Source organism: Rhinatrema bivittatum, chromosome 11, assembly GCF_901001135.1.
Source record: "Rhinatrema bivittatum chromosome 11, aRhiBiv1.1, whole genome shotgun sequence".
NCBI classification, from domain to species: Eukaryota; Metazoa; Chordata; class Amphibia; order Gymnophiona; family Rhinatrematidae; genus Rhinatrema; species Rhinatrema bivittatum.
Genome location: NC_042625.1, coordinates 54,879,848 through 54,891,934, shown reverse-complemented (window position 1 = coordinate 54,891,934; position 12,087 = coordinate 54,879,848). Strand labels below are relative to the sequence as shown.

General features: G+C 45.5%; 1 protein-coding gene across 1 annotated transcript in view; it reads right to left on the bottom strand.

Moving 5' to 3' along the window:
• GCN1 (GCN1 activator of EIF2AK4) overlaps window positions 1–12,087 on the bottom strand; it is a 433,190-nt gene that overhangs the window by 188,222 nt on the left and 232,881 nt on the right. The window contains 3 exon segments of the mRNA XM_029571925.1: window positions 10,199–10,445; window positions 11,030–11,224; window positions 11,606–11,771. Of these exon segments, the coding sequence (XP_029427785.1) occupies window positions 10,199–10,445; window positions 11,030–11,224; window positions 11,606–11,771 (608 nt within the window).

Below are 12,087 nucleotides of genomic sequence, written 5' to 3'. Positions count from 1 at the left end.
AACTTATCATTAAAATCATCCATTGTACCTGAAGACTGGAGGATAGCAAATGTAACCCCAATATTTAAAAAGGGCTCCAGGGGCGATCCGGGAAACTACAGACCGGTTAGCCTGACTTCAGTGCCAGGAAAAATAGTGGAAAGTGTTCTAAACATCAAAATCACAGAACATATAGAAAGACATGGTTTAATGGAACAAAGTCAGCATGGCTTTACCCAGGGCAAGTCTTGCCTCACAAATCTGCTTCACTTTTTTGAAGGAGTTAATAAACATGTGGATAAAGGTGAACCGGTAGATATAGTATACTTGGATTTTCAGAAGGCGTTTGACAAAGTTCCTCATGAGAGGCTTCTAGGAAAAGTAAAAAGTCATGGGATAGGTGGCGATGTCCTTTCGTGGATTGCAAACTGGCTAAAAGACAGGAAACAGAGAGTAGGATTAAATGGGCAATTTTCTCAGTGGAAGGGAGTGGACAGTGGAGTGCCTCAGGGATCTGTATTGGGACCCTTACTGTTCAATATATTTATAAATGATCTGGAAAGAAATACGACGAGTGAGATAATCAAATTTGCAGATGACACAAAATTGTGCAGAGTAGTTAAATCACAAGCAGATTGTGATAAATTGCAGGAAGACCTTGTGAGACTGGAAAATTGGGCATCCAAATGGCAGATGAAATTTAATGTGGAAAAGTGCAAGGTGATGCATATAGGGAAAAATAACCCATGCTATAATTACACGATGTTGGGTTCCATATTAGGTGCTACAACCCAAGAAAGAGATCTAGGTGTCATAGTGGATAACACATTGAAATCGTCGGTTCAGTGTGCTGCGGCAGTCAAAAAAGCAAACAGAATGTTGGGAATTATTAGAAAAGGAATGATGAATAAAACGGAAAATGTCATAATGCCTCTGTATCGCTCCATGGTGAGACCGCACCTTGAATACTGTGTACAATTCTGGTCGCCGCATCTCAAAAAAGATATAATTGCGATGGAGAAGGTACAGAGAAGGGCTACCAAAATGATAAGGGGAATGGAACAACTCCCCTATGAGGAAAGACTAAAGAGATTAGGACTTTTCAGCTTGGAGAAGAGACGACTGAGGGGGGATATGATAGAGGTGTTTAAAATCATGAGAGGTCTAGAACGGGTAGATGTGAATCGGTTATTTACTCTTTCAGATAGTAGAAGGACTAGGGGACACTCCATGAAGTTAGCATGGGGCACATTTAAAACTAATCGGAGAAAGTTCTTTTTTACTCAACGCACAATTAAACTCTGGAATTTGTTGCCAGAGAATGTGGTTCGTGCAGGTAGTATAGCTGTGTTTAAAAAAGGATTGGATAAGTTCTTGGAGGAGAAGTCCATTACCTGCTATTAGGTTCACTTAGAGAATAGCCACTGCCATTAGCAATGGTTACATGGAATAGACTTAGTTTTTGGGTACTTGCCAGGTTCTTATGGCCTGGATTGGCCACTGTTGGAAACAGGATGCTGGGCTTGATGGACCCTTGGTCTGACCCAGTATGGCATTTTCTTATGTTCTTATGTTCTTATGTTCTATACATAAACTAATCCACGACGAAAAAGCTGAATGGCTAAACACAGCACTCCACGTCCAAGTCCCACACAGAAACCTGAGATCTGCCAACAAAGCCCTCCTAACCACCCCCTCAGTCAAAACTGCAAAACTAACACAAGTCAGAGAAAGAGCACTATCATTGGCTGGACCGATACTATGGAATACCATGCCCATAGAGGTAAGACTACAGAGATTTCAAAACTTTCAAAAAGAGCTTAAAGACATGGCTCTTTAGAGAAGCTTTTTCACAAAGCGAGCGAGAAGGAGAAAAACACTGAAAGCTGTACACACAAAATCTTTATACAGCACTAGCACATTTTATGTATGTACGTCATGGTTTGTTTACTACACCTCTTAATTGAATGTATAATCTAACAGTCTTTATTGTAGTCACAGGTCAGATTAGACAACACTAAACATATAGCCATTATTGTGAAACTATGTTACCAAGCTTATCAGGCACCTCCATTACTAATAATAGAAACAGATGCATGTGCAATTTACTATATGTGCCTCTATGTAAACCGTTGTGACGGTAATATACTGAACGACGGTATAGAAAAGATTTTAAATAAATAAAATAAATAAATAAATTGCCCCCATAAAAACAACCTTTCAGGTAAGATCCTTCATAGTTGCCCTTTTAAGTGGCTCAAACAGAGCCATTCACATCCCCCTGAGAACTAAGTTAAGGTGCCAGGGAGGACACATTCTACACCAGAGGCTACAAATGCTTTGCCCCACTGAGAAAACGCATCACATCTGGATGTGCAGCTAGGGCTGCTCCCTGCCCCTTTCCTCTAAGACAGCTCAATGTTGCCACCTGGACTCTGAGGGAGTTAAAGGCCAAACCCTTCACCAACCCCCGTTGTAAGAAAGTAAAAATGTGTGCCATAGATGTTTGAGTAGATTCAACCCCCTGCTCTGCGCACCAAGTTTAAAAACTTTCCACATCCTCACATAGGCTAAGGATGTTGAGGTCTTCCTAGTTTGCAGCAGAGTGGAAATGACATCCTCGAGATATCCTTTGCACCTCAAAATGAAAATTGGTTCTTACCTGCTAATTTTCGTTCCTGTAGTACCACAGATCAGTCCAGAAAAGTGGGTTGTGTATCCCTACCAGCAGGTGGAGTCAGAGAACAATTAGAACTTTGGGCACTGCTACATAACGAGAGTGCCAGCTGCAGTCACTCAGTATTGACCTGTACCCAAGCCTATACTAACAAAACTAAATAAAGAAGGGTAGCACCCAACCAAATTTCCGGACTACCACTTCGTCACTGGCAAAAACCAGACCGAACAACTGCTAAAAACTGCTCCATAAATCATGTCTGCAAAAAAAGAGCTTCAACAATAAAAAACTTAAGCAGGTTCTGCCCAAGACAGTCTTTTGGTATCTGAAGAAAGGGGTGGGCCTCTGGACTGATCTGTGGTATTACAGGAATGAAAATTAGCAGGTAAGAACCAATTTTCATTTCCTGAACATACCCAGATCAGTCCAGAAAAGTGGGATGTACCCAAGCCACCCTACACTGGGTGGGAACCTGAAAGACCCGCATGAAGCATACTCTCCCCGAAGGATGGTTCATCAGAAGCCTTAACTTCCAATCGGTAATGTTTCATAAAAGTGTGAATAGACTACCACACCGCCGCCCTACAGATCTCCTGAAGCGACAGTAACTAACACTCTGCCCAGGAGGTAGCCTGAGCCCTAGTGGAATGAGCTCTGAGACCCAAAGGCACCTGACGCCCTCAGGCTATGTATGCTGCGCAAATGGATTCCTTAATCCACTGAGATATGGTCGCCTTTGACACTTTGTCCCCCTTCTTTGGGCCACCAAAGAGAAAGAACAAATGATCAGAACGTCTGAAGTCATTGGTAACCTCCAGATAACGGAATAAGGTGCGCTGCACATCCAAAAGATGAAGGTCTCTGTTCTGAGTACACTCCCGGGACCAGTTGGGGAACCCCAGAAGTTACACAGTTTGATTGACTTGAAAGGCTGAAACCACCTTAGGGACAAAGGACGGAATCGTATGTAACGATATCCGATCGTCGTAAATCCAAAGAAAAGGATCCCGACAAGACAGCACCTGCAACTCTGAGATCCAACGGGCCGAGCAAATGGCCAGCAAAAACACCGTTTTCAAAGTCAGATCTTTCAGGGAAACTCCACGAAGAGGCTCGAAAGGAGAGCCACATAGAACTCGCAGGACTAAATTCAAACTCCAATCTGGACACACCGAACGGATGGGAGGGCATAAAAGTGTTTGACCCCCTTAAGAAACCGAACAATATCTGGATGCTCTGCCAGCAAACAGCCGTCAAAGTTTCCCCGCAAGGCACCAAGAGCTGCAACTTGTACACGAAGGGAATTGAAGGCCAAGCCCTTAGCGAGGCCCTTTGCAGAAAGTCAAGCACCAGAGGAACATGCACCGCTAAAGGGTCGCAGGAATGCTGACGACACCACGTCTCAAAAAGCTTCCAAACTCTCACATAGGCCATAGTGGTGGCTGGACATCTCGCCTGTAGGAGGGTGGAAATGACTTGTTCTGAATAACCCCTGAAGCGTAAATGTTGCCTCTCAAAAGTCAAGCCGCAAGAGAGAAGCGATCCTCCATATCCGAAAATATGGGCCCCTGACTGAGCAGATGCGTTACATGTGCCAGCTGAAGTGGACCCTCTAGAGCCAAGCGTACCAGATCCACGAATCACGGACAACGTGGTCACTCCGGCGCCACCAGAATCACCCTTCCTGGGTGCAGTTCTATGCGATGGAGAAGCCGACCTATGAGGGGGCCAGGGCGGGAAGGTATATAGCAGAATCCCCGTGGACCAAGGACACACGAGAGCGTCAATGCCCACCGAGCCCTGTTCTCGGCGACGGCTGAAAAAACTAATTGTTTTTGCGTTCGTCTGCGTTGCCATCAGATCCAGCTGAGGAGTTCCCCATCTGGTGCAAATGAGATTCCATGCCTCAAGAGATAGTTCCCATTCCCCTGGGTCTAGTTGTTGACTGCTGAGATAATCGGCTTGCACATTCTCTACTCCCGCGACATGGGATGCGGCAATGCCCTCGAGATGGCGCTCTGCCCAGGTGAACAGAAGACGTGCCTCCAGTGCTATGGCGGGAATTCGAGTCCCGCCTTGCCGGTTGATGTACGCCATCGTTGTTGCATTATCCGAGAAGACTCGCACCATTCTGCCCTGGATCCAGGGAAGAAATGCCCGCAGGGCCAGACGTACAGCCCTGGTCTCGAGCCAGTTTATGGACCAGGATCTTTCCATCGCCGACCAGAGCCCTTGGGCGGACCTGTCTGCACACACCACCCCCCAATCTGAGAGGCTGGCATTGGTGGAGATTATCAGCCTTTTCGGAGTGTCCAAATCCACCCCCAGTTCCAGATTGTCCAGTGACAGCCACCATGACAGACTGGCTCTGGATTCCGGAAGTAGAGGCATTGGTAGATGGAACTGCTCCGACACTGGGCTCCAGCGAGACAAAAGCGCACCCTGAAAAGGTCTTAAGTGAGCAAACGCCCAAGGTTGAAGCCATGGAGCCCAGGACCTGAAGATGATGCCACGCTGAGGGATTGTTCCTTCGAAGAAGGGAATGTATTTGTTCCTGCAACTTCCCTATTCGGTCCGCCGCTAGAAACACTTTGCCCAACAAGGTATCGAATTGTGCTCAGAGATAAATCAACTTCTGAGTGGCTTCCAAGTGATTCTTCTGCACATTGATTACCCAACCTAGGGATCGCAATGTGAACATCACCATGTGCACTGATCTCTCGCAGTCCTCCCGAGACTTCGCGCGAATCAACCAGTCATCCAAGTACGGGTGGACCAAGATTCCCTCTTGACGAAGGAAGGCCGCCGCCGCCACCACCATCATCACTTTGGTGAATGTGCGAGGAGCTGTTGTGAGACCAAATGGGAGGGCTCGAAATTGGAAGTGTCGTCCCAATACCTTGAACCGCAGAAACCTCTGGTGATTCAGCCGGATTGGAATGTGTAAATACGCCTCTGTGAGGTCCAGAGAAGTGAGAAACTCCCCTTTTCGAATTGCAGCCATCAGAGTCCTCAGGGTTTCCATACGAAAGCGAGGAACCCAAAGGCAACGGTTCACCTTCTGCAGATCGAGGATGGACCAAAAGAACTGGTTCCAGAACTGCTGCCTCCCAGTGTCTTGTCTCTAAGCTCCTCCCAAAGCCCGATTCTGCCAAAACCGCCAATCCATCCAAAAGCAAGGCCGTGTAGAAAAGGATCCTTTTCCGCTCTTCAGCTTATCCTCCGGCAACTTATGCCCTTTATTCTCTCCCAGATGCTTCACAAGCTCCTCTAAGTTCTCTCCGAAAAGCAATTTCTCCTTAAAGGGTAACGCCTCTAACAGACATACCAAATGTCTGCTGACCAGTTACTCAACCAAAGGAGCCTCCTCTGACAGAGACCACTGACATCATAAGTCCTGGAGGACGTTCTGATGAGATCATATATTGCATCTGCTCCATAGGCCACCACTCTTCCAGCCACTCAGCCTGCTTAGCCTCTGACACTGACATCGCTTTATCAGCCTGCAGCTGCTCAACCCAGCGCAAACCAGCCAAAGCATAAAACTGCTGCAAACCACAGCCCGAATGCCCAGAGAAGACACCTCAGGTATCTTTTGGAGATGGACTTCTAACTTCCTGTTCTGCATATCTTTAAGTGCTGAGGAACAGGTCATGGGAAAGCAGAGTTGCTTACCTGTAACAGGTGTTCTCACAGGTCAGCAGGATGTTAGTCCTCACATATGGGTGACATCATCAGGATGGAGTCCAATCACGGAAGACTTTTGTCAAAGTTTCTAGAACTTTGACTGGCACCTACTGGGCATGCCCAGCATAGCATCAACCCTGCAGCCAGCAGGGGTCCCCCTTCAGTTTTGTCTTATAGTAAAAGTATATACGAAAAATAAAATAATAAATCGTAAGTGAACCCAACTCTGCGGGGTGGTGGGCGGGTTTTCTTGAGGACTAACATCCTGCTGTCCTGTGAGAACACATGTTACAGATAAGCAACTCTGCTTTCTCACAGGACAAGCTGGATGGTAGTCCTCACATATTGGTGAGTACCGAGCCGAGGATGCCCGAGCAATGCACCAAATGTACTTAAAGACGTGCAACAGGCACAAGAACTGGGATGGAATTTGGTAGAGGGCATCCTGAACCCTACCAGGTTGGTGAAGGATGTTGGTACCTCAGTTCGCAAATAAGTTGCATAGCACAGACTGGCCAAAGATGGTATGTCTGCCAGCCTTGTGTAAACAATAATGGACTGCGAAGGTGTGGAGAGAGCTCCAGGTAGCAGCCTTACACGTGTCAGTAAGCGGCACCGAGCATAGGTGCGCTACTGATGTTGCCATGGCCCTAACAGAGTGTGCTTTAACACGGTCTTGAAGCGGGAATGCCTGTCTGTTGGTAACAAAAGGAAATACAGTCCGCTAACCAGGAGGAGAGAGTCTGCTTACCCACAGGTTTGCCCAATTTGATGGGATCGAAGGAAACAAACAATTGAGTGCCCTTCCTGTGGGCAGCTGTATGGTCTAGATAAAAAGCTAGAGCACGTTTACAGTCAAGGATATGCAGAGCCCGTTCTCCTGGGTTTGAGTGGGGCCTGGGAAAGAAAGTGGGTAGTATAACGGATTGATTATTATGAAACTCTGATACTACCTTAGGCAAAAATGTAGAGTGAGTGCGGGGTTCTACCCTGTCATGCAGAAGTTTAGTGTAAGGCAGGTAAAGGTGACTAAGGCATGTAACGCACTAACTCTGCGAGCCGATGTGATCACCAACAGAAAAATCACTTTCCAAGTGAGATAACAGAGATCACAGGATTGGAGAGGCTCAAACGGCGGTTTCATGAGCCTTCCCAAAACCATGTTGAGGTCCCAAGAAGGGGCTGGAGGGCGCAGTGGAGGTTTAAGGTGAAGCAAGCCCTTCAAAAAGCGTGTGACGAGGGGTTGTACTGAAATGGGTACATCCCCCACACCTTTACGGAAGGCAGCTACTGCACTGACATGTACCCTGATAGAAGTAGTTTTGAGGCCTGACTGACAGGTGCCAGAGATAGTCCAGAAACTTCGGTGTGGGACAAGTGAAGGGATCGATGGACATGGAAGTACATCATCCCGTAAACCTGTTCCATTTATAACGATAAGACTGCCTTGTGGAAGGCTTTCGTGAAGCTACTAGGACACGGGAAACCGGCTCTGAAAGGTTAAGAGGTTGAAGTATTAACCTTTCAACATCCAGGCAGTCAGGGAGAGGGCCTGGAGGTTGGGGTGACGAAGGCAGCCATTGTTCTGAATGATCAGAAGCGGGTCCTTCCCTAGAGGAATGTGCTGGTGTACCGATAGGTCGTGGAGAATTGGAAACCAGACCTGGCATGGCCAATGAGGGGCTATGAGAATCATTAGACCCCTGTTCCTGCGCAACTTCACGACAGTCTTTGAAATGAGTGGAAGTTGAGGGTATGCATAAAGGAGACCGCTGGCCCACGAGAGGGAGAAAGCATCTCTGGGCTGGCGGTGTTGGCTGTAATTGAGAGAGCAGAAGTTCCCTACTCTGCAGTTGTGAATTGACGCAAAGAGGTCTATGTGAGGGTAACCCCAACGTTGGAATATTGAGTCCGCTACAGTAGGGTTGAGGGACCACTCGTGCGGTTGAAAAGTGCGAGTCAGCTTGTCCGCCAACACATTGTCAACTCCCGGCAAGTAGGTGGCCCTGAGGTACATCGACTGGGAAAGGGCCTCCGCCCATATCTGTGCAGCTTGCTGACACAGGAGGTAGGAGCCCGTTCCCCCCTGCTTGTTGATGTACCACATGGCCACCTGGTTGTTGGTTTGAATCAGGATGACCTGGTTGGAGAGGTGATCCTGAAAAGCCCTGAGAGCATATCTGATTGCACGAAGCTCCAGGAAATTTATCTGGTGTTTGGCTTCCTCTGGAGAACAGATGCCCTGAGTTTGCAGGTGTGCAACGTGAGCACCCCAGCCGAGGTTGGAGGCATCTGTTAAAGTTATTTGAGGTTCTGGAATCTGAAATGGAAGGCCTTGAACCAGATTGGATTGGTTTGCCCACCATCCTTTTGGATTGATGCTATGATGCGCATGCCCAGTAGGTGCCAGTCAAAGTTCTGGAAACTGACATAAGTTTTCCATGCCAGGCTCCATCCAATGATGTCACCCATGTGTGAGGAAAACCATCCTGCTTGTCCTAGGAAAAATCACAGATATCTTCAGCTTTTTGAAGTTGCACATATTGTTAAATTGATATTCAATTAAAGGAAAACAGTTACAAGTTTAATTCTATTTTGGGAAAACTGCAGACCTTCTGTGAGGGATGTGAATGTCTAAAATTTCTGTTTCAGTTCAGTTCAGTTTTTCAGTTCAATTCATTTCTCAAACTGAAAAAAAAACATTACATTGCTAAAAAAAAATCTTGCTGTGGCAAAACAGAGGTTTTGCATGTTTAGTAGTTTATTTTTCTGCTCTATAACACTTTTCTCCAAAGAGCTCATTTCCTGTGTGATGGCCCTGCAGATGGTGTTGGACCTCTGCCTGTAGGTTCAAACAGAGGCTTTGAATGATGACTTGACTGAAGGTGGCTTTGATCAGCATATACATTCCAACAGCCCTGAGTGCATTTAACACCGAAACACCCTATAGTACCATTGGCCAGAAAGCTCACTATTAATGCTGTGTGCCCTGACTGGCCCTGGAGACAAAGAACTCAGCTCTAAGGTTTCTGGAACTCTCCAGTCTCAGCTGGGAGTCCAGAGGGAACAGATCTCTGCACTGAGGCCCTGTTCAACTCCTGTGGACAGACTTTTCCAGACCTCCCCAGGCACTAGTAAGATAGTGAAAAGTGTTAGCTAGTTTATATTGTTTAATCCTTGTTGTGTTACCTGTTTCTGTTTGAAATGTAAAACTTTTATCCGTTCACTGTTATTACGTTTTCTTAATAAACTTATTAGTTTGTTAGCTCTGCCTGTCTTGGACTGACTAACAATCCTGGTATTGTGTATATTTGGTCTGTGGGTGTATTTCTAGGAACTGTGTGACCCCTTAGTTATGAGGGGTCTCAGTGGCCCTAGAAACCACCAGGGGATAACTTGTGGTCAGGGAACTTGCCCAGAGGCAAGCAGAAACCCAGCTGGCGCGGTGAGAAGTTGTCCGTGTAGAAGCACATGAGCAACAGGCCTGTGCAGTGCTTGATAGGACCTCCAAGTGGCCATAGGGTTAACCCTGCATGGGTATTAGGGGTGAAGCTGCTGCATTATGTGACACTTGCTGGCATCATTCTTAGTATATCCACTTGGTCCTATTGCCTTGACCACTTACAGTTTTGCTGGCTCCATACAAACCCTCCTCTCTGTATGCCAGAGTAATATCAACCTCTGTAATTAATGTATTCCTGGCATCTACCAGCAGTCCTTATCCAAACCCTTCTTTAATGAACAGTAAACAAAAGTATTTCAGGGGAGGGAGGATCCAGATTGTGGGAATGGGGGGAAAATGCCCCTCCCTTGTCTTTGGTTTGAGAAAAGGGAAAGAAGGCAGCCCTTTCTTACCCTCACGTCGTCTGAAGTTCTTTTTATCTTGAATAGCATCTGTGAGAGTTGTCATCATTTCTTGCTGCTTCAGAGATAAGATTCCCAGGCCTTTCACCAGGCCAGCAAGGCCATAGGCTGCACCTTTGCGTTCAGCATATTTATCTGATTCTAACAGCAGTTCCATGAGCTTTTGTATCATTCCTCCTGCATCCTCCTTGATAGCTGGTACAAGAGGTGGCAGACAGCTGGCTACAGATTCCTGAACCTGAAGAACCACCCATCAAAGAAGAAATATCAGTATATTCATGTCACACAAACCTACCTACTGCATCTAAATTGCAAATCATCTTCAGCAATGGTCTGGAAAGGAGAGTAATTAAATCCAAATCCACCACCAAACACTAACACTCTCCTTTTATGTAGAACCATTGCAACATCTCTAAAAACCCAAAGCTCTCCGCCACTTTCCCATCAGCAATGACAGGGTCAAACTGTTGTTTAGAGCCCCCCTTCAATGGAACCCCTGCTAATGTATAATGTAGTCATATTGTACATTTTGTATATATGCTATATGCCACATCTATATACCCACATTTAATATTTAATTTTAATTTTATTCTTATGTTACAATGTTCCTTATATTAATTGTTTAATCAACTGTTATCTTGTTACAATGTAAAATAGGGCAGTTCTGGCTCTATTCAACCTGTTATCTGGAAACCGATGTGATATCTCGATCGAATGTCGGTATACAAAAGAAATAAATAAAATAAATAAATAAATAATGGCACTGTGTACTGTCTCTAGCGCGCCTAAGCAGTGGATCCCAAGAGATTCTGTAGAAGATACCTGCTGAGATGGCGTAGACAGTGCTGTTATCAGTTTGGCTACAATTGGTTTCACTTTGGGGTCATTCTTGTCCAAGTGCTTTGCCAATGAGCCCATTAGAATGACTACACTCTGTCTCACTGCATCATAACTAGCATCAGTGGGAGCATTTCTTAAAAATTCTTCAAATACTGGCAAGAGAGAATTAACACTGTCCTAAAAAAAGAAACAAATATGTCACTTCATAATATACTGGTATGGAAACAGAATGAGCTTAATAAGGCACTTAAAAAAAAAAAACCCACACAAATCTGCTTATTTAGTCCACCACCAGCCAGCAAGGTATGCAACATTAATGACAGAAATATTCTCATACAAGGATTAACTTCTTAGCATGATGCTATTAAAGAGAATTTCTGGTGCTCAGCCTGAGCAAAGCAGAGAGTCTCATGACACAGTCATGTAAAACAAGATAAATAAAGACTTACAGCATATTATTTACTAATATCAAAACTTTTCAGTTTACTCTAAAGTATCTGCCATACGGGGTTCTCTAGAACTGTTGGCCTGATGCAATTTTGCACTCAAGAGACCTACCTTGCCGTGGGTGTTGAGTGCAGAAAGAGCAGCATCCAACATGCACTTCCTGACCTCAGGGTGACGATCATTGAGGGCATCAGGAACAAAGAACTGAAAAAGAGGCTTGATTTGAAACCCATCCAAGTATTGTGCCAGCTTGTTTAGTGCTAGGGCTATGCCACACCTAGAGAGGAAGCAAAACGACAAAAACTTCACATGTTACACATTCTGCATGATGCAGATAAAATACAGTCTATTTAGTTGGTCTATTTTTTTTCCTGACAATACTGCAGTTTAAATTTAAGATAACGGAGAAATGACTTACCTGATAATTTTGTTTTCCTTAGTGTAAGACAGATGGATTCAGGACCAATGGGTATAGATGGGAGACGAAGTCAGATTTCAAAGCTGACGTCAGCCTACATATACCCCTGCAGGAAGCTCAGCTCTTCAGTATTCTCCTCGAAAAGCAATTGTGAATATATGTGTGCTTTAATAAC